Genomic DNA, 24,397 nt, shown 5'->3' with positions numbered 1-24,397 from the left:
CCAGTTGTTATGCTATTTATACGTCTATTGTCATTGTACGCGCTCAAAATCGACCGAAGCAGTTTATCCGACTCACATGGAGCATGTTGCCCAATGCTTCATCGCAGAAACTGAGCCGGAAGTTTTTTTTTATCAAATATAAGAAAGTGTTCAATTCCCGATTTATTAAAAAATACAAGCTAATAACTTTTGAAGCCGTACAAGGATCATGTCGTCAAGGATCATCAATAGATATTCTCTCCCATTATCTCATTCTTAATCATATAGATTGATCTGTACGATGTCATTCTTGTCTTTATGGTCAGAAGGTATGAAGTATGCGTTCCTTGAATTACTTTGTTTGCCTAAGTTATTGGTTCATCTGGTGTCAATACTATCAAATACAATGTAAGTTATGCCTTGTAAAAAGTGGAAACTGTTACTGCATTTAGTCTATTTTATTGTTATACCTTTGTCAAGGTATTACTATTATTATGTTCTAAGAAGTAGCTTGATTGTTTCCAAACTAACTGTCATTATCTATTATGTACTAATGATCAGTTATGAGTCAGCTATAGGATTCACTTTTCGGTGGCAAAGTAAAACTTCATCACGCCTATTCCCTACTATTAGTAAAAATATCAAGAATGAAGCCGTCGTAAGGTTGTTCATATACCATCATTGTGAGACATAACAAAATAAGACTGGCACCATGTTCTTAGTTTAAAAAAAAATCAGAAGGGTTATATACAAGATACGACCGCCCGACGTAAACTACGTAAAACAGATCATAAGATAATTATTTTGGTTAGAGCCTAGAGTGATTGAAATTTTGACTTTTGCTTGAACGATAACATTTGCTGTTTTGGTTAACCTCCTAAATTTTCAACTGAATTGGTTATAATATAACTGAGTACGAGCAGTTTGAAGTTTGTATGGAAATTACTATAGAAAACGCCCCGTATGTGAGAGATCGTTACGTGAGGCGGATCACTAACTACTTAGGGGAAGATCTCCCAGTGCCGGACACCTCCCAATACCGGACACTTCTTAAAACGACTTTACTTGCAGAAGTCCCTCCTTCATCTTATTAAGTACAAAAGGAAGCTATAGAACAGACTTCTAACGGCAAGGAATATCAGATCTTCATGTGATAAACTTTGTACAAAACTACACTTACTTCAATTCAATTGTTTCTTCTTGCTGAGAAAGCCACAGAAATTAGCAGAAACAGAAATTGAAGAGGACATTGGAAAAGGTGGGAATTTGGATTAGGATGTAAAAATAAGCTCCACTAACAATTTTTAATATTTACAACTTAAAGCACGTGGGCTCTCCTTAGCCGTGCGGTAAGTCGCGCGGCTACAAAGCAAGACCATGCTGAGGGTGACTGGGTTCGATTCCCGGTGCCGGTCTAGGCAATTGTCATCATCGAACAAATTATGCAAAATTTAGTCCAATGAATCAAATGATGACTGTTTACAATCAGTATTGTGAAGCAATTGATTTAGCCATGCCTCGTATGAGCCTAAGAAAATATTTTAGGAACATTAGTTACAATAGAACATATTTATAAGTTTTTTTTTAATGTAGTCTACATTATGTTTGACGAAATAAATAAATAAATTTTCGGATTAGAAATTGTCTCGACTTCCCTAGGCATAAAAGTATCATCGTGCTAGCCTCATGATATACGAATGCAAAATGGTAACCTGGCTAAGAAACCTCGCAGTTAATAACTGTGGAAGTGCTTAATGAACACTAAGCTGCGAGGAGGCTCTGTCCCAGTGTGGAGATGTAATGCCAATAAGAAGAAGAAGAAGAAGAACTTAAAGCACGTGAATAATATTACTATTCTGAATTATGTCTTTACTCATGTAAAAGGAACTTAGTCGCATTTGAACATGATGCAATAGTGTCCGGTACTAGGAGACATTTTTCTGAATCGTAAAATTTTTCACCTAAATTCATCGTCGAAAAACGTGTTCAAATGATCAAATATAGTTTGTATGAATCATCAATGGTCAATAGTCATATTTAGTGTTTCTTTCTTCTATCTATTCTTCCTTTGAGGCAATATAACTCAAGAAGAGGATGAACGATTTGCGAGATTTCCTCACTAATCGATTCGTATTGGGATCAGCTGTGTTTCTATATGCATAAGCTTAGTAAATTTTAAAGAAAAAGTTGGGAAAATTGTCAAAATACAATATTAAGGCGAGTTTGGAGAAAACCTAATGCGATCGCTCGAAAAATGATCTAGAGTGCGGCGTCGTCGCAATCAACGCAGAAAATGACATTTCGAACGTTAAACGAAAATACCCGAGCAACGCAGGGTATGTTCTGCTAGTATGGTATAAAAGGAAATATAATCCGGATAGTTAAAGCTTTTTTGTTTAATGGCTTATGTGTCCGGCACTGGAGAATCTCCCCTAAATATAATCAACCCGAAGACTTTGTAGAATATTTCTAAATCTTTAAGACGTTTGTTGTTGCGAACCGATCGGATTTTCGTTAGTTATAAAGAAAATAAAACTGCTCATTATTGATAAAAGAGTTCTTTCACGTGCTCAATTAAATTTCCCACGATTTAGTATTTCCTTAATAATTTTTCTTGCAAGCAGCGAATTGTTTCGCAATAAAGACGATTTATTCACTTGCTAAGTTTCCTATGTTGCCAACGTACTCATATATTTTTAGATATTAATGACCAACGTTTCAAAACGGTTTTCCGAAAAATTTACTTTTTTCATAGTAATTCTCATACAAGCTTCAAACTGCGCGTGCGTGTTTAGTCAAACTACAACCATTGGGATGTTGGATATATGGGGTCGGGAGGTAGCGAGGTTGGTTTATGCAAACGTTTTGCCGCGTTGAATGTGTAGTTTTTTCGCAAAACATGTTCGATCGTTCGACCAATCCATTTCTGTTTCGAACAAAATTGGCGTAACTCACTATATATGAAAATGGTTGGATATGACAATTTAAAATTTTCATTTGAAAACCCCAAATTTATTATTCCGCAGTGGTGATGTTGCCTTTCTCCAATTGTTATTCGACTTAAAGTGATTAATGCATTTCATAGTTTATTGCCTATTAAATGGCAATTAAATGCTTTTGAAGTGTTTTTTTAAAAGGGATGCTGCCTAAATAGTAGGATACACGCTAACTTTCACCTACTCAGTGACTGAGTAAAATTGCATTGCTCTCTCTTTCTATCCCACAGAAATTTTACTCAATTTCCTTCAAAAAGTTAGAGTGTTTGTTTAAAATTGATGAATTTTAATATTCACTTCTTGCTTACATGAACATGTCCAGCATCTGTAGCACTTTTTCATAAACACTACTTTTTTGCTCCGACCGCGGTCATTGCTCTGGTTCTATTTTGTACTTTTTGTGCGAATCATCGCACAAAAGTAGAGCGCAAAAACCAACCGCAGACGGCGGTCGTAACGAAATTGTAAAATTTTACTGGGTTGTCAAAGATTTGAAATTTTTAATGTTTTGCCTTTCTTGTACAACTAAGTTGTACCGAAAGGCTATCATTTCACTCCAAATTCGAACTTTTGATAGAAGTCCCGGAGACCCATAGTGTTATATACCATTCGACTCAGCTCGATGAGCTGAACAAATGTCTGTCTGTCCGTGTGTGCGTGTGTGTGTATGTGTGTGCGTGTGTGTGTGTGCACAAAATGCCATAAAAAACATTAGCCAAATTTTCACATAGAAACTCTTAACCGATTTTCTTGCAACAAGTTGCATCCGACAGAGACTAAAACGCTGTTGATCACTATTGAATTTCATAATAATTGCAAATTGCAAAAAATAGATAATATTAAAATAGTGATGAGACATAGTCACATAGTACAATATTGTGTTATGAAAAATGCCTTGCATCTATGAATATTTTATCCGTGGCTTCCCATTAAGAATTTCATCGCACTATAAAGATGCTCGTGTTGCACGCATTTAGGCGTAAGTATGCTCTTCGTTCAGTTTCATAGTACTATGAAATTGTCCGAAAGTCAAAATTCGAACATAGGAAATTCGAGAAACTTTTGACAGCGCCATCTGTCGTCTAGTAGTGTAAATTTTCTATCATAACATTAGACGGTGTAACTGTTTTGCCTTTCTTGTACAACATCGAGGTGTAAGCGTAAAGGCTACATTTATTAACTTTTGCGCGAGAAAGGCGCCATCACCGTTAGGTGGATTAATCTGGGTTTTTTCGTTGACAATTAATAATTCAAATAGGCTTAAAAAATTGCTGGAGAGTTGCCGATTCGATTGATAATAAAATCTCAAAAATTCATTGAAAGATAAAGGAGTTATTAGCGTTTGAAATCTATCCTAATTTCGTGACGGTCTCGAATTTGGAAATTTCCGTTTTACACCCTGTATCAGAGTCTTCCCCTTAGACGTAGTTTACGTCAAAAAGGCCTCTGCCTGACTGCACTACCATTCAAGGCTCCAAGACACGATTTCCGTTGGATCACATGCACATGCCGTAAATTTGTGCGTTAATGCCAGATATGTAACGCGGCACCAAACAAAAATAGTCAACATGTGATACCACCACGACAGGATATGTCTTTGGTTGCCATATCAGTGTTAATGGCGTAAGCCGACCCACCGCGGCAAGGTAACATATCCGAGGGGAAGGATCTAGCACTTCGATCCTTCTTGCTGTTGTGTTATCTGCTCATTCTCAATAAACAAAAAATCAGAAGGGTTATGTACAAGACACAACCGCCCAACGTAAACTACGTAAGGCAGTTTTGTTCATTGAGGATTGTAGTGCCATCATGCATGAATATTTTTAGAAAATTCATTTGATTATTTATGTCACTGGTTTCGAACAAAACTAGCGTATCTTAAGATATGAAAGTTGTTGGATACAATTGTTTAAAAAATTTACTATGCCTTTCTTGGATCCGAATTGCCTACATTTGGGTTTTGAAGCATTTGATGAAATATTTCAATAGAAGAAGCCCTAGGGAAGCATTCTCTTTTCCGTTTGCAACATTTATTATTCAGAAACATTCCAATCATAGGCATATCTTGTTTTTCGTGCATCACTAGAAATCATAAAATGTTAATCATGTACCAAAACCCAATTAATTTGGTTGTGGTGCGCGCGAGTAGTAAACGTTGCGGACGGGAAAAGATAGTGTGTTATTACATTCTAACTCCTACTGTCTGGCAGTGTCACCAGTGTTGGTAAAATCTCAAAATCTCAAATCTCATCGGCGATTCAAAGCATGCGTGAGTCAAATCCCATCACAATTATGGCCGAGAGATTTGCTCATGATTTGAATCGCAATTAGCATCATTGCATGATATTTACGTGTTCTTCATTGAATTAACTATTTTTCGTTAAGAACAATGGCTAATAAACAATCTCATATAGCCCGTTTCAAGAACGTATGCGTTCCGAAGCTTTTGTCGTGACCAATAAGTACCGCATTATTGCACCCACGTATTATAAAAATATCTTAAGTGCATTCACACTTCCTGAATCAAAGTTAAATCCTTCTGATTCAGGCGCGCATTTAATTGGACAAAATATTATTAAGCCGATATAAATTTTTTTTTTAATATGTCTCACCCACATCCCCCTCTTCGAATTGTTTTGCTCAAAAATAACAACTTTCGGGGCATCAAAAAAAATTTCCGGTAAATTTTGAGAACTTTCAAAACATTCTTTAACAAATCCGAGGAGTTTATTTTTAATTTTTTTTTTTTTCATTTTAATATTTATTTTTTACTAGCAGACCCGTCGAACTTTGCTTCGCCTAAAATTGATTTATTCTCTGATTAATTCTCGAGTTATGCAGAAATTTTTGGTTCATTTGTATAGAGCCCCCTTTCCAGAAGGGAGGCGTTATAAACCACCACAGAAACATATCTTCTCTTCCAAAACCTACACGCCAGATTTGTTTCCATTTGCTTGATCTCGAGCTATGATGAAATTGGTGTTTCATTTGTATAGGAGCCAGGTTTCAAAGAGGAGAGGGTCTCTAACCATCTTAAGAACCTTCCACGGCCCCAAAACCTCTGCATTCAAATTTTCATGCCGCTCGATTCAGTAGAAGAAGAAGAAGATTACCTCCTCCCCTTGACTTTGCGGAGACCATAATTTTTATGTGTAACAGCCTTATTAGTTTTCAGTTTGCAAAAATGCATTTTCCAAAGTCGTTTTTAATATAAATTGATTGCATTACTAGCAAGGGCATTGGCATTGATAACATTTGATCGTCTCATGCCTGCCCTATCTGCATCACTTTTATACACCATGCACTACATTACGCATTTTTGTTACATTTCTTTCGACCGCGGTCACTGGTTCGGCTCCATTGTTCTACTTTTGTGCGAAACACCGCACAAAAAGGAGAGTCCAAAAGCCAACCGCACTGAACGGCGACGGCCGAAACGAGACTCTTGCGGACAAGAAAAGAGGGTGCTGCCAAAATGCTCCGATACCCTATTTTAACATTCATAACCCAAAGTTTCTATATAATTGACAAATTGGTAGAGAATTTCCGAATCGATTGATATATAAATCTCAAAAATCCATCGGAAGATAAAGGCGCTATTAAAGTTCAAAATCTTACATGATTTCGTGACGGTCTCGAATTTGGAAAGTTTCATTTGTCACCCTGTATCCGAGTCTTCCCCTTAGACGTAGTTTACGTCAAAAAAAAACAAAGATCGAAGTGCTAGATGCATCTCTTTCAGTGGGTTTTGTTGTGAGAAACGAGGATTCATTTTACAACTTCTAGTGCAGCTGCAATTGTTGATGACTAGCTTCTGTTCAGCACAACATGTTGCTTTAGCAAAACAATCGGATCAGCATCATGAGAACATATATAAGGGAGTCTCATCGGGAATGGTTAGCACTGGAGGACAGAAAAATCGGTTCACCGTGAACAACAAATTATTGTCGGTTTATATTAATATCTACCATAATTTGCACCATCTAAATTGAGACAACTATCCGATTGACATGTTGATCATGTCCAAATTTTTCATCCAGTCGTTTTCGTACCCCTAAAAAAGAAGCAACGCAAGAATATGGCCGAGATTTAAAGCCCAACGTTAAGAATTTGATACAGAAGCTCAGCAACTACCAACAAGCGTACATGCCCCAGAATTTTCGTTTGTTTTTGTTTGCGGATAGTGGAGATTTTGTTACCAAGATACCAATGTACAGATATATCAAGGTAAAGAAAAAAGAATCGGTATTTGCAATACAAGGGGGAAGTCGATTTTTCAAATATTTTGGGTACCGTAATCCTAGTACAATAATTTGATCTGACCTCAACATCTTGATAATTATATCTATGGCCACTCTTTAATGATCACGGATTTAAACGATGTTACCAGTTGCGTGGGGAGGGGGGGGGTGGTTTGGAACTACTACAGAAACATATCTTCCCTTCCACAACCTCCACATGCCATATTTGATTCCATTTGCTTGATTAATTCTCGAGTTATGAAGAAATTTGTGTTTTTTTTTGTATGGGGACCCCCTTTCCAAAGGGGGGGGTCTCCAACCATAAACCATGACGCTTCGATATGTTTATTTAATGGTTTTCGATTGTTTTCGAAATTATTTGGTTTCTCAAATGCAACATATTTATTGTTCATCTTCTTCTCATTCAAATGACCCATAAAAAACAGCCATTGATTTTCAGATAGGGGATTTCTTTACTTTTTCAATGAGAGAAGAAGGAGAATGTGCGGTTTGAGATAGTAATCTTCAGCGTGTGTTTACAGATTCTCACATCATCGTGTCATTTGGTGGGCAGCAAGCCATGACTTGGCCTGTCTTGTCAGATCTGCGTAGCATGCATACGCATCCACGGAGAGCCGCCGCTATTCTATTTTGCTCCAGCCTAATAATCCTTGTCCGTAACCAAATTTGGGTAAAAGATCGTTGTAAACCCTCAGCCAATGATAGAACAAAACCAACCAAAGTAGTTATTTACTTTTTAGATAAGCTAAGCACCTAGATATCTTTTGCACAATGTTCATCGCTCATGATCTAACCACCGACGTTCAATTAGTAACAATTGCTGCGTATCATGGTTGGCAGCAATTCCTGCTGATTAAACGCCCCTCCGAGATCCTGACCATCCAATAGTGCCCTCACCGTTGATTCCTTCGCATTTTCATAGTCAATATTTCATGTCATTAGCCGGCATAATGATGACAATCGGAAATTCAAAGTCAATTTGGTCCGTATTTCGGCAAATCACGCTCAGCCCATTAGACCAGCGATATCGAGCGGACGAACGCAGGATGAGATCAGTACCAGCACATCATCAGCATTCAGTACGTTCTCTTGGCCGTCAACCGTCATCAGCCAGCGCAGCAACCACAGCACCACACCATCGAGCTAATCACTGGCGCTGCTGGTTTGGAATGGTTCGAAACGCACTTCCCTTTCAACATGATGATGCCACCATCACACACTGGAGAAGAACACCATTTTCGTTGAATGAAATCATCAAAACTCTTGAAAATTTGATCCGTTTTAGTGCATGCGGTTATTTATCACTTTTATATAGCTTGATATAGCTATTCATTTTCATAACACTTCTTCGCTATTCTTTTTCTTCGGTTGACCCATTTTATTTTCTTTGTGTAAATTCGCTAAGTGTAAAAAACAGAATAATTGATTCTAATTATGTTGAAGATTTCGCAATTAAATTCCGGACTCAGTACAATATGATTCAATTAACCTTCCTTGACTCGCATGGGGTGGTGTTCTGCTGTATGATGCCTGTTTGTGTGTAACACGCATGCTTTTATTGTTATATTATACACCCAACCGGCGGTTGTTAGATTTTCTAACAATTCTGTATAAGAATCTACCAAAACCTGTATAAGAACTGGGCATATGCGAAATTGTTAGATTCTTATACAAAAAATGTAAGCTCTCAAACAAATATTGTTGGAAAAACTTAGTTAGAACACTTGTATAAGAATCTAACAATTTCGCACATGCCCAGTTCTTATACAGGTTTTGGTAGATTTTTATACAGAATTGTTTCAAAATCTAACAATCGCTGGTTGGGTGTACTTTTTCCAAAGGTCCCAGTCCCTGACGGGTAATTATGTGTGTTCTACGTGATTTTAACAGTCCATGGAATAAAAACAAACAAAAAATGATCCATTTTCAATAAAAAAAAATTGGAGGCACAGCGCCGACTATGAATCAGAGCATTAGTGATTAATCATAGATTTAATCATGGTTAATGAATAATGGAATATTTATTCATTATTCATTAATCATAATCACCCAAAAATGAGATTTAATCAGTAATCACTAATCATTAATCAGAAACTTTTACATTTAATCATTAATCATTAATCATATTCATAATTTTGTAGCGTTTAATCATTAATCGTCAATCTTAATCACAATATTCATCGTGTTTATTCATTAATCATTAATCATAATCATACCTTTGAAAGTACCTTTAAAAAATGCTGAATCTAAAATCTGGAAATGTTTTCGTTGTACGTAATATTTCTTTTTTCTCCAGTGGGTATGATTTCTTGATTATTGATCACTATGCAAATCATTAAATTTGATTAATCATAAGTATTAATTGTTAATCATATAGATAGTTAATCATTTATCATACACATATTGAGTCGATATTTAATCATGACCGTTAATCGTTATTCATTCTCGAAACTTTTTATCAGTCTTCACGAAAACATGAGCGGCGCTGAGCCTGAGTGCAGTTTTTGCAAGTTCATGTTCATCCCGAGCGCGCGTTCTACTGCAAGCTCGTGTTCACCATCAGCATCGAACATGGGTGCGAAAAATGAACGCAGTGCGGCTCAGCTCAGGCTCGAGCTCAAGTTCAAAACTTGGGCTGTGTGTTCAGGCTGTGTGCTCATCCAGCATGCTGTGTGCTCTGACTGTGTGCTTAGGCTGAGAACTGAGGCTGTGAGAATAGCTTTGGGCCGAGCGCTATGCTTTACGATTATGCGGTACGTTTCGTATTAGCCATAGTTGAGCGGCATAGACAAAAAATGAATCGGAGTTGGTAGATGAAAACAAGTTGTGCTTTCTGCATTTGCATTTGCGTGCATCAAAACGGGAAAATAATCCAAAACGTGAAACAAACTAACTTTAACATGAACACACTAGCAAAGATGGTACATAACATTATTGTTTCTATCCAGCTTCATTAAAAGAATGAAACTCAATTGGGGAAATAAATGAAATAGGGTCGGTGTACCAATTGACGCCATACATAAGAACAACTATTTTTTAAAAAATAAGTAAAAGGCATATGGGTGGACTGGGCCCTCCTTAGCCGTGCGGTAAGACACGCGACTACAAAGCAAGACCATGCTGAGGATGGCTGGGTTCGATTCCCGGTGCCGGTCTAGGCAATTTTCGGATTGGAAATTGTCTTGACTTCCATGGGCATAAAAGTATCATCGTGTTAGCCTCATGATATACGAATGCAAAAATGGTAACTTGGCTTAGAAACCTCGCAGTTAATAACTGTGGAAGTGCTTAATGAACACTAAGCTGCGAGGCGGCTCTGTCCCAGTGTGGGGATGTAATGCCAATAAGAAGAAGAAGAAGAAGAAGAAGATATGGGTGGACTTTATATATCAAGCGAAAGGTTTTAATTCCTGCTCCTTAGAACAGCTGTGAAAACCACAATAAAATTTGTTATAATCATCAAAATTTGATTAATCCATAATAGGAACGCATGCACCAGTTGTGGCACTATTCTTAATTTTGGTTCCTTATTTGGCCAATCCCATTGTTTTCTTATGGGACTGGCCAAATAGGGACCACTAGTGCGACAACTGGTGCAAAGGACGCCAAAAATTAATCAAAATCAATTTTTACAATTATGCTTTGCTTGTTTTGGAGGAGATCAAAGGTTTTATCGTATCATATGAATATGCTTTATCGATATGAACTAGGTTTGCGGTAATTTGGTTGGCAATTTGACATATAAAGCACTAGTGCGACAACTGGTGCTATAGCCACAACTGGTACATCTATAGCCTATAAAATCTTCCTAAAAAAACAAAAACATAAAAAGTGTACAATAAACGGATTAGTTAATTGATTGCCACTAGCATGTTTGGGTCCAGTCTAGAGTGTTTTCGTGAGGGAAACATTTTTGACGCCTTGGGCATAGTATATTCATTGTGTTTGCTACATAAGATACACAAAACACATGAATACAATTCAATGGCAGGCATAGAAAAGCATGAATTATAACGGTTCCTTTAAATGCTAATAGGGAACACTTAGTTGAAAACAGGTCAAGTTGCAGTTGAAACGTAGACCCATTGAAGAAAAAAAAATGTTTCGATATTGTAAACTGTGTGTCAACTTAGGCCGATACAAATATTTAAAAACTATTTTGTCTCCCTCCCCCTCGGATTTTTTGCCTAAAAATGATGTTTTGAGGTTGAAAATAAAAATTGGGATAATTCGGGACTGATTTGCGATTTGGGCGTAACTTATTTTGTAAACAAGAATTGCTTCATGGATTCCGGAGAATGCAAGCTTTTTCATCCCAAACTAATTTCCTTATCTGGTAGAGGAAAGCTTAACCTGTCGGATCCATACCTTGGTTTCCTCGTGAAATGCTTGTTTTAGCAGAAATTCGCCTTCCAATTTTTTTTTTTCAAAATAAGTTATGCCCAAATCGCAAATCGGTCCCGAATTTTGAGGATTTTCAAAACATACTTTAACAAATCCGAGAAGTTTTTTTGATTTTTTTTTCATTTTATTCTTTTTTTTTATTATCGACCACCACCCCCCCTTGACCTTTCGGAGACCAGTAGGACGAAATGTTAATTAAATATTTGTAACGGCCTTATTTTGGTTTTCACAAATCCTCAACAAATTGTGTTGAACATATAGAATTGTTTTTTTTTCTATAGTAGGTAGATACATAGTAAAGTACGTGAGTTAAAATTTATGCATTAGTTGGTCGGGGTTCAGCCAAAACGCACTTTCGTTTAGCAGATTTAATTGATCGTAAATCGTATCGGATATCCCTAAACCCCATAACTGAGGATGCCCTACTGCAAATGTACGTTTAAACTTATATGAAACTATTTCCGTTGTCCTTTTGCGAACAAAATATCCCAAGTCAGTCGAAAAGCCGCTTGGTGTCGTGTACATAATCGTGAATTGAATACTCCTGATTGCTGATTATTGCATTGCCAAAATATGTACAAACATTTCCATCCCAAGTAGATAGAAATCCATCAGTGGGGGAAAACTTAGTCACGTTACGAAAACTTCTATAAATTGCGGGTTCTGCTCCAGGTACCCTGCATACACAAAATATACGATCCATATTTGATTATTTGAACATGTTTTTCGATGATGTACTTTGATAATGACTGAAGGTAAAAATCACGGATTACAAAACCGTCCTCCAATATCGTAAACTTTAGCGGCATTTTAAAATATAACCGCGTTCCTACTCGCTTGAATCAAATACAAAGGTCGGTCTTTGCGAGGGGAATACGTTCCACGTACATCCGCGTAAAAAATGGCGTAAATGTCGAAATCCCCTTTAAAAATCGCGTGATTCATGAAATCCGCTTAAAAAGCGATCCGAGTATACACATTCATAACACAATTTTTCACTTGTGTAAAGATAAGTCAGTGCAAGTAGTGCGACTTTGAAAGGAAATTACATAAAACTTAAAGTTCACACCTTTTTCAAAGTCGAAGAAGAAGCGTAAAGACAATATTTGAAAAAAAAATTGCACATGGAAGCAACCGAAAGAATTTTTGAAACTCTTCTCAACAAGTCTAAAGGCTATTCAATTAAAAATGTTTAGAAGTACGTGGATGGACTTTTCTTATGCTTATTTTTTTCGTAGAATGTCCTTTTACTCTGTCATTGAAGATATTTTAAATATCTACGCACATAATAAGATAATAAATAAGTTCCTTTCTGCTTTTACGAATATTTATATTAAATTATATTATATTAAAATTATATTAAAACTAGAGTTTCAACACCAAAATGCTTAGCCTATCCAATCAAGCAATGTCTGTTGATTGTAACCGATGTTTTGTACCGTGCTCAAAGCGGCGCGCACAGCCGCGCTGAAAACATCAATGTTCGAGCGCCGCTGTGAGCGCGGTGCAAAACATGAGCATCCAGCCTACGCTCGGGTTCATGCTCATTTTTACGAGTGCACGTTCGAGCCCGAAGCGAATGTTCATTCGAGTGCGGCAGCACGGATAAACATTTGCGCGGGGCTGCACTTTGAAGACTGCTTTTTATTCATTAATCATAATCGTTAAGCATTGTCAAAACCCAAATTTATCCCCAAGTGGTGATTATGCCTTTCTCGATTCGATATGTTGGATTCGAATTAATGTTGTAAATGCTGTGCTAATTGCCTACATCTTGGCGGTTAAAATATTTGATGCAACTCTATCACGCTGCTTATAAATTACTCAATAATTGAGTAATTTTTAAGCAATTATTATGAGAGTAATGGATTGCGTCATGGCTAAATTGATTAATGACTTAAAGTGTGCATGTAAACAGCGTATTTGTTAAAAGAAAAATAGAAATATTATTCAAATCGAATGAGTTATTAGCAAACAAAAACAATAGTGTCCAACTAGGAAACGTTGATTGAAACTAGTTGCACTCGAATCGGTCAAGTCCTTCTATATGAAACGTGTTTAACAATAAAAAATTCCCGGGGCTACACACACACACACACACAGTCAGACATGTGCTCAGTTTTTCGAGCTGAGTCGATTGGTATATAACACTATGGGTCTCCGAGCCTTCTATCAAAATTTGGCTTTCGGAGTGAAATTATAGCCTTCTGGTACAACTTTGTTGTACGAGAAAGGCAAAAAGGTATTTAATCGTTAATCTGAATCATTAGTCATCGTCGACAACTGATTAATCATCAATCATAATCTTTAATCACAGGGTTAAATGATTTATTCATAACAAATTTAATCATTCATTGGAAGCTTTATTCATTAACGCTCTGCTATGAATATACAAATGAAGGCAAAGAAGATAGCATCTCTTTCGCCAAAAGCATGTGCCTACAAAGGTTTCGTCTGCCGAAATCGGGTTTCGGCCCCAGATTGCATCAGTCAGTTCATTTCCACCTATAAAAATAATACAATTTTTCCAGACCATAAAGTTACACGTATAACAAATTAGATTTGGAGCGGGAAGCCTTCTCTACACCATGTTGCCGTCCAGTTCGATTGCTACTTTCCGACATAATCTCCACGGGACACAACAACGAGGCGGATGACTGCTGCTCCAAACGAGATAGCTAAAAATTGTTTCTAATTCGGAGCATTTGACACACGCCATTGGTGTTTGCTTTTCTCCATCCTATTCCCCGCATCGCCTCCATTGATTGTCGTGTGGAGGTCCCTATTTCCGAGTTGGATGGGGGGGGCCTTGTTGAAAATCGGACAAAGATATATGGTTATTGCCATGCTGGGAAGCTCGGACTGCCGCTGTTCGATGGATGCTTGCTTGGCTGGTGATGAACGGAACGAACGGAACGGGTCACGAAAACCTGCAGGATTCCGCAGACAGAGAGCCGTCATGGTGGGATGGATCGTTTGGTTGGACGGTTGGGTTCTAGAAAAGTCAACGAAAATAAACACAAAAGATCCAATTGCCGATTGCCAAATTTCCGTTTTCAGTAGCCTGCCGTATGGAATGGACTGTGTAGGTACCCTTGTTCAATGCGAGGAGAAGTTCCTCTGCCGCAATCAGGCCAAGGGTGAATGATTCTACTCGTTAAATATTGCCTTTGGTTGGCCGTAGGATTAACGTTGGAAGGAACAGAAAATTCAATTTCGACAAAAGGCACTGGCTGACGGAAAGTGAGTTGTCGGAATTGTTAACGACGACCGTAGACCCTGAGGGAGGAATTGAAGTAGTGGAAGACGGTACGGTTATACTAAATGTTTGGTTGATTTGAAAGCTCACTGCCCGTCCTTGATGAGTGAAAAGGGGTAGAGAGGGGTGAGCTGACGAATGAATGGAACTGATTTATTTGTTGAAAGTTATTGTTGAGGATTTGATTCGTACCCATTTGAGTTATCCAACTCAATTGTGGTAAAACCGTTTCAAGTAGTGTATAAAAAGGCTGACGAGGTCAAAGTTCACTGAAAAGTGTCAGTTTTCTTTGAAATTTGGAGTTCAAAAGCGAATGTAAATTTTGCTAATTGGTTTATTTTGCTCTTCGATGAGCGTACCAAAATTAGTGTCAAGAAGAGATTAGATACGGCGATGGGCCACTAGTGAGAAAGAACTGAAGGTTCACGGTAAGCCGTCTAGCACTTTGTTCGAAGTGGTAAGTCCAAGAGCTAAGAGGCACTCTGGAATTGGCCCGCACTTAATTTTTGCAGATTGAATAATCATATTTTCACAGTACTTGAATTTTGTTTTTGCCTTCTTCAGCCCCGCACGAATGCTTCCTGCGCCACCATCAAAATATGAGATGCCAATGATGAAAAGAGCATCAAGAGTACTCCCCCATATTGTTTGTATGAACTTAAGGGTTGCTACTTGATGAAGCAGGATTTCAGGATACAACTGGTTTTCAACCAAGGTTAATAAAAAAGGTCAACCATAAAAAAGCGTATTTTGCCGGATGGGGTAGAAACTTAAAGGTAACCCAACCTATTTTTCTTTGTGTGTCTTTAGAACATTGATATTTTATTTCAAAATCAGAATGTTAACCCTTTCTTGACCACTACCGTCGCCATCGTTGAATTTTCTACAGCAATCGTCTGCGGCGATTGTAACCGAACTGGGGTATCTGTTCCTATATCAATAACAATAAGGCAATGTGCATATGGAATACATTGATATCTCACCTAATAATCAAGAAATATGAGAATAATTATACTCAGCTCACATAATTTTGAATTGAAAACAATTTGGTGACCACACTTACCAAATAACTACTTTTTCGATAAATATTAAACCTTAGATGCCTTTCGCCATACTAATTTCAGAAAGTTTACCCCTAGTGTACTGGTGTAAGAGCATCATTATCGGTCACGAGCATTTTAATCACCCGCGCAACGCTTTCATTTTAGTTTCGTCACTCGTTTCCGTATCGGTCACTATTTTCAGCTCTCAATTTGATAGCTGTATTCCGTACCGGTGACGTTTGACAGTTGATAGTTCATCAAATAGCAGCGCTCTTATCGCGCTACCAAATTTGGTCACCTGTCAGTCGCGCTACTGTTATAGCAGCGCGTTTAGTAGCGACCGGTAAAGTGTCAAGTAATGATACTGCGCTGCCAAACGGCTTAAACTCACCACCGGTAATCTTGCTCTAAGCACGCTCAAAGTAGGTGATTCATTATCATCATTCGAATCTCAATCAGTTCCTTTCAGAACTATTGATCCCAGAAGAGTTATCAACTGCTTAAAATTATCCCGCAGATAGAGTTGCAGAACCATTGGGTGCTTTTTTGTACTTTGCAGAAAATTCCGAGGGCCGCTTGATAATTTCCCACCAAATAACCGCTGCAGACGCCTGCTTTGTTTCTGGGTTCCAATAAATCTCTTCTAGAGATTCCGAATATAAGAACCCTTAAGGAATTCCGACGGTAATATTCGTCGAAATTGTGTCGTGTGTCGGCGTTGTGTCGTCTGTCTTCTTCCGTCCTACAAAAAGTGGTGAATGTACCATAAACACTCATTAAAAAAATACGGATTTATGTGGTGGTTTGATGCTAATCTGTGTTCCCCCTTAAGCACTTCCGCAGTTATTAACTGTGGGGTTTCTAAGCCAAGTTACCATTTTTGCATTTGTATATCATGAGGCTAACACGATGATAGGTACTTTTTATCCCTCGAAATCTTCGTAGACAATTTTGATTTCTATGTGGGAAAATCTTTATTTATAATTGCAATTTTTGCTTTTAAAATGATAATTTAATTTAGTTTTTTAGTTTAGGAAATTTTACCTTTATTTATTGCTCCTACCAGTTATAAAAAATATCTAATTTTTTAAGGGGAGTTTTTATTTTAGTCCTCTTGCGATATCTTGCTCTTCATATTTTATATGATTTTCCCACCTAATAATACGGAGGACCCCAGGGCTGTTGCCTGTTGAGTAGTTACGCAATTAGCCCCCGAAAACTATGACAACAGATTAAGTTCGATTACTAATTATTGAAACAATTAATTAAGATGCAGTTTTCCCTGAGTGAAAGCTCTCGAGTATTTCTTTCAGCTATGTAGGTTTTATTTTAACCTGTGCTTAATGAGGAATCGCCATAATCAGTACATATAACGAAAAAAATAAGGTTCCCCTTACTAATTTGCATGCAAACTTGAAACCAGGGTAGAAATATTTCACAGTCAATGCAGTAAAAAACATGGGTCTCAGTATAATCTGCAGTCGCCTTCATCGTCGCCGTGGTGAGTGCGACTGGGTGCAGTCGAAAAATCATTTCCAACACCGACCATTCAATTTCGCATTCAGCCACTCACAAGTCGCTCTGACTCAGTTCGTGCCTTACCGTATGACTGTAATTGGCCCATTTAAACACGTGGTGATTTTTTTAAATTTTCTGGGTGAATGTGTACATTTTGCTGTGGTAAATTTCATCTTCGCGGCGCAGTGGGTGATGCGAGTTCTGTTGTTTACTTTTCTGCCTCTCCGGGAATGTGTGGTTGAGTTCACACGTGTGTAATGTGTGCACACGCACACATACATACATACTAGAGTGGGGCGCAGTTGTATGGGAAAATGCAAACTTCGTCCGATCACGTGAGATCAAAGTTTTTCTGAATCGTTTTGGGACCCCAATCAACTGTGCAAAATATGGGCTCGATTGGTTGCGACCTCGCATGCCGCATCGCGTTTTAAATTTACATGGAGATTAGTATGGGAAAACGTACTTTTTTACATTTTTGCTCTTAGCGGCTTCAATTTATCATCAATAACGTGACTCAATACGTTAGCATATAGCCTGGAAGATGCCGAAAGACTTTGCTAAAGAAGGTACGCAGCTGGAAGGTCTACAAAAAATGTTATTACGTTTCGAAAATTGATTGTTCAAACCATATGCAAGAAATCAATGTTTCTGCCAGCACTACCAGACAACCTGTAATTGTCAGAGAGCATATCATATATTACATACATGAGCGATTCCAAGCAACAGCATCAAAATTTAAGAAAATTTTTAATTCATGATTTTCTATTGAGTTGAAACTTTGCACAGTTTTTCAATTTCATCTAAATCGTCATTTTTCGATATCAAATCTTCATATTGAGTCACGAATAACTTTTCAAAAGGGTGTATGTGAAAATGGTTCAAAAATATTTAAAAAGCTGCACAGCAAAAACGGAATGTTCGATTGTTATGATTTTTTCAGCAAAGTTAGACAACTAAATGGTGATTCTTAAGAAAATGTGCACAGTAAAAAAAAATATTTTTTTGCCTTTAAAAATATCATTTTTGTCACAAAACTCAAATATCTCAAAACCCTATCTTTTTTCGAACGTAATTTTTAGGGAAAACGGTCCATTATATTAGCTATCTACCATAAAAATTTGGTGATGGTAAACTAATAAACAAAAAAGTTATGACATTTCAAACATTTCACAATTTTCACATATAGTAAACAAAAAAAATTTCCGTGTATTTTTTTTTTCAAGAATCGCAGTTTGATGCTGATTTTATTGTTAAGGGCCTTGCGTGAGTTAAACAAGTTGTTTGTATGATTTTCCATATTTATGTATTCATCGATATTATGTATATTATATGTATAAATATTATATGTATAAATAAATAAAAATGAATTAATATTATCCTAAGTATTAAATTAAATGTGGCAGTTACACAATGTTGTTATAGAAACTCTAAGAGTTTTGGGTTTGAATTTTGGTATGGGTTATGATATCATGAAAACAGTTTATTAATACTTATTTTTTATTTATTTTATTCAAATTTTTAAAATATCGAACACTTTTGAATTATTATCAGCACAGTTTGAGTATAGTTTTGCTTTAATTTTATTTTTCGACAATGGAATGAAAAAGTGAAAATTTTGGGATCCTTAGATCGTTTTCTCGTTCTTACATCGCTCGCTGAGCTCTGAAGCCTTTATTTCGTACTCTTCAGTAGTAGTAAAACAAAATGATAATTTGGTTAAATCTTTTCTTTTCTACGATTTGCCCAATCAAAAGTTCTTTCGCAGTTTTAATTGGATGCTCACGTTCTTTGGCTAAACTTGCTCTTGTGGCCATGCGCTTTATTGTTCCTCCAATAGCATCACAAGGACCTTTGCCATGTGATGTAGCAAAAATGCCATTCTGCATCAATTCCGTACATTGATTTAAATTGACATAGGCTCGAAAAATTCTTACGATTTTTGTACTGCGACGCTGCTCCATCAGACATGAAATATATCTTTTGACTTCTTTATGCTTATCAACGCGTAAAAGTTAATCATTTTTTCAATGAACAAGTTTACGGATACTGAATCGTGTCTTAAATCTTCGGAAATTATAATAAAACTTAAGTGTTCAATTTGCGTACTTCCATTAAAATAAATAACGAATGGATGAATTGTAGCTTGTTGTACGTTCCAGTGATGCACTTCATCTTGCAATACAAAGCTAAAATTTTCAGAAAATCACAAATGACTAAAAATTCACCATTTTGTAATGTATTTTCGTATTTTTTAAAAAGCTGGATTGTTCTGTTTTAATGAAATCGTGAGGATTAAACTTTCTAATTTCAAGCAAAAATATGACACAAACTCATCTACAGGTTTTACAATAGTTTCTATGTCACACCTATCCGTGGTCACCCATTGCTCAAATGATAACTGATCAATATATTTTTCTTCAAACTCAGCGAATAAAGTATTTTCCAATGATGAAGAATCTGGACAATCCGAACAAGATCGTAGATAGCAATTTGATGTTGTATTTTCACACAAAAGACTACCAGTTAACATTTTAATATCCTTTGTTAAATTGATTCTTTTCAAACTATGTAAAATAAGATTATTATTCTCATGGGTTGTGCACACACACACATTATGTGTTCCTGAATTGGAAAGAAGCTTACATTGCCTTGGCCGAAGGCTTGCAAATGAGGAAAAACCCATTTTAATATTATCGTGAATTTCCTTGAAGCGTGTGTACGCTTCTTTCAAAGTCGTCATCATTAATCGTTTTTGGATTGCTTGACGCTTTCCATCTTTTTTTACTGATACATAATCTTTTTGACCAGGCATAGCTCGACTTACTTCATCATCTTCAAAATATTGAACTACTATTTCTTTTGTCTCATCTGTTAATGCAGTACTAGACCTAGTATTTTTGGTTGAAAGACAGTTATTCTTCAATTGTTTTGCCTCTTTTACTGTATTTCTATTGGTTTTGAACTCATCAATGGCATCCTGAATAGACCACGAACTTGGCAGCATCGACAAAATCAATAATTTTTCTTTCCTTGTCGTGGCTGCATTCGAGAACCTTTCCTTCATATTTATAATTACCTCATCGTAGTCTGTATTTTCCACATCATCAGGTCCTAATTTGAAGAGGTTTCTTCGTACAGCTTCGTTTATTTCACGGTATTTTTCTCCGGGTAATAAACGTAGTCCATCTTACTCCATTTAATCGGAGTCACTTTTATCCCAGCTATGCCCTCGTTAAAGCGTTCGATGTTGACCTTTTGGATACACTCATCTTCCGATTGATTTGTTGAAACAGATTTCGCTGATGGTACGGTGGCAAGGCTCTCAGCACTTAATACTTCTGGTAATTCCTCAGTTGTTGTCGATACATCTGGCAATTCCTCAGTTGCTGTCGTTTTCGAACTTCCTGCGCTCTGCTGAACCGATGATATACAGATTGCTCTTTTGTCAACGTTTAGACGGCAGGACGTGCAAATGCGTAAATTTGTATTCAATGTGGACATTGGAGCATAACCAGTCGCTTTCAGTTTATCTATGGTGCTTTCGGTGAGATTTCGTAACTCTTTTGAACACTTTTTCCATCAAACGGCCTACAACAGTTGAGAGAAAGCGGCTACTCATGTTGTTCGTAATATTTCAATAAACAAAATCACTTTTTAAGTTTTACTGACTAGTTTGGTGTCATTTACTTGACTGAAGAAAAATTACTATAAGATCTTTAACAACCTTAGTAGTAGTAATTTTTTTTTTTTTTCGTGAGCATTGTCATGGTATGTACCTATCATGCATTTGTTGTTGTTGAAGATACCCGTTTCCTCCCGATCATAAAGTCTATTCTCTAAGAGGTATATTTTTTGCAGGTAAACTGTAGACGTACACGTGTATATAAATCTTTGATTTTGCAGCTTTTGTCTTAAAAATAACATTTCTGATATGTTTCTATCAACGTTATTATCAACAGGTTTCAACACTATTAAAAGAATTTTTCGCCAGTCACGTGCAATGAAAATTATGACACTATCAATACTTTTGATCACAACACTGGATCGTGTCTAAGTTTCTTATAGATGCTATGAATAATTAAATCAAAATATCATGAAAACAACTTGTTTAAATCACGTCCCTTAACAATAAAATCTGCATCAAACTGCAATTCTCGAAATAACTTACACAGAAAAAAATTTTTTTTTACTAAATGCGAAAATTGTGAAATGTTTGAAATGTCATAACTTTTTTGTTTATTAGTTTACCATCACCAAATTTTTATGGTAGATATATAGCTAATATAATGGACCGTTTTCCCTAAAAAAATTACGTTCGAAAAAAGATAGGGTTTTGAGATATTTGAGTTTTTGTGACAAAAATGATATTTTTAAAGGCAAAAAAAAATTTTTTTTACTGTGCACATTTTCTTAAGAATCACCATTTAGTTGTCTAACTTTGCTGAAAAAATCATAACAATCGAACATTCCGTTTTTGCTGTGCAGCTTTTTAAATATTTTTGAACCATTTTCACATACACCCTTTTGAAAAGTTAGTCGTGACTCAATATGAAGATTTGATATCGAAAAATGACGATTTAGATGAAATTGAAAAACTGTGCAGAGTTTCAAATATTTTCGAAATGGTCGCTCAGGATCGACTGACATGCCCCCGTGGAATGCCTCACATACAGATATCACCTCAGTTCGTCGAGGTGAATGGATCGGTATACCTATACTATGGGTAATGCTATAGCCTTTCGGTATAACTTTGTTGTACGAGAAAGGCAAAACCCGAAAAAATACCTTTTTACATTAAGTCCATACACCAAGCTTGTTTGATTCGATAAATCATTTGCATTATGACTTTTAAACGCAATGGCTAGTCTTTATACAATACAATAGTGATGAGCTAGGCCATGTCCTCGGTCATATTAAGCTTATTGCGAGAAGATCGATTAAGAATTGCTATATCAAAAGGCTAATGTTTTTCGGCTCTTTTGTGCACACACATACACACGGACAAACATACATTTGCTCAATTCGTCGAGTTCAATCGATTTGTATATACCTTGAGTCTTTAAGACTTAGTCTTGTATAAAAAGCTCGTTTTTGTAGTGAAATGGTAGCCTTTAAATATTTGTTGCTTGAGAAAGGCAAGGACGATTCATGGAAATTCCAATGAGAAGTCTTGAGCGATAGATTGCAATAAAACATTAATTATAAAGGGTCAAGTTCCAATTAGCCCGGGCTCATTATTCGTAATGCACCACCACATATTTATCTGTCACTTTTATAATGAATTCCTTCTCTTTATCCTTTTATTTCCAGGTCTCATAGCACCCACGTCTACGACGTCGCTGAACATCAGCAGCACTGTCAGTGTCACCAGCAGCATCAGTCCCGCCTCCACGCTCAGCACAAATCCCTCGCCCACGGAAAGGACGCCCACCATCACCAGCAGCAGCAGCGGCAGCGGCACAAGCATAAGCACAGCATCCACCGATGGAACGGCGAGCTTACTGCGTCAATCCGAGCAAACTCCAAAGTTCGCGGCACTGGTTCAATCGGCACCGCTTGCCCTCGATGATGGCACCGTGTCAGAGACAGCGGACTCCGCTGTCACCGATCCTTTGCTACTGTTGGGAGGGTTCCGGTTTCCAGCGCAATTGCTCCCGGAGCCGGTCCCTTTGCCGTCCGGCATCAATCCTATCAGTGCGAGTAAAAATGTGCTCTCACGAACTAGCCCCCTGGTGGCCGATGCCAGTTCCCGGGAAATCTCCCCCGTGTCCCTCCCGGGATCCAAATCCAATCTAGTTAATTTAGGTGTAAGCAGCAGTAGCAGTAGTAGAATTAAAAGTGCTAATTTAAGTGTGGGTGATAAGGTCAGCGGTGAGAAGTCCTCCGCTGCTGGCCGAGCGAATAGTGTTAGAAGTAGTGGTAAAACCATCGGCCCCAAGGGCACTTCCTCGGATGCGGAAACCCCGGTGAATCGGGTCGACGGGGAGTTCCGCGAAATCGAGGGCAACTTTAGCAAAATGTTCTTCGAAACGGACAATCTCACGACGATTTCGTCGCAGGTTGGCTCGATAGCGGTGCTGCCATGTGTGGTGCGGAATATAGGCGAAGGCGTGGTGAGTATAGGACAAGGCTGTTATGAACGTTGTAAATTGTAATCATTTCACTTATTTCAAAATCAAGAAGCTAATATTTTTGGCACATTTTAAAATTATCTCGTAAATTCAATTATTGAATTACAGCTAAATGAGTCATCTTAGTATATGTTTCAATTGATTTAAACCAATCAAATTTGAAACTATCGCACGCTTGATTTTATTTTGCATCATCCCACGCTTCAAATATGTTCCAAAAATTATTTAGTTTTGAAAAATTACAGAATATGTTGGGCTTTGTTACAGTCGTGCAATCCGAATTGCACTCTCTCGAAAAAAAAAATGAAAAAAAGGAAAGATGATTAATAACACCATAACGTAGTTATAATGCAACGTACACACCAGTCAAGCAGTTTGACGAACATTGACTCCGCCCCCAAGAAAACGCTTCGGTTGCTGCTTTGTTGGAACGTGTGTGAAGTTGTTCGAACAACCATTTGACAGTTGGCGGCTCGGTTGGAAAAAATTAAAACGGTTTGATTTTGGTTTGAGTTGTCAGGGGGTGGAGTCAAGGTTCGCAGAATATGTTTGAGCATTTGTAGTGAAGTTGCACAAACCCCCATATATTTTTTGATGGTTGGTGCTCAAGTTGGCGCTTCGGTCGTTCGTGTGTGATATTGTTGGTCGAATGAATTGATTGTTCGTGCCGTTGTTGGCAAGGATGTTATCGATCATTTAGTAATCTGCGTTCGATCATTTAGTAGGTTGTCAATAACTCATTCCACCGGCCTAATTTCAAAATGTGTTGTATGGTGGACTTTTAGTGCGAAGGTTTTTCTAC

General features: G+C 37.3%; 1 protein-coding gene across 1 annotated transcript in view; it reads left to right on the top strand.

The window, feature by feature from the left end:
• Nucleotides 1-24,397, top strand: part of LOC134212563 (uncharacterized) — a 243,283-nt gene that overhangs the window by 167,951 nt on the left and 50,935 nt on the right. The window contains exon 4 of the mRNA XM_062690540.1: nt 22,775-23,577. Coding sequence (XP_062546524.1) covers nt 22,775-23,577 — 803 coding nt within the window. The remainder of the gene's footprint in view (nt 1-22,774; nt 23,578-24,397) is intronic.

The sequence above is a fragment of the Armigeres subalbatus genome, chromosome 2, assembly GCF_024139115.2.
Source record: "Armigeres subalbatus isolate Guangzhou_Male chromosome 2, GZ_Asu_2, whole genome shotgun sequence".
NCBI lineage: Eukaryota > Metazoa > Arthropoda > Insecta > Diptera > Culicidae > Armigeres > Armigeres subalbatus.
This window is presented reverse-complemented; position numbering and strand designations above follow the sequence as displayed.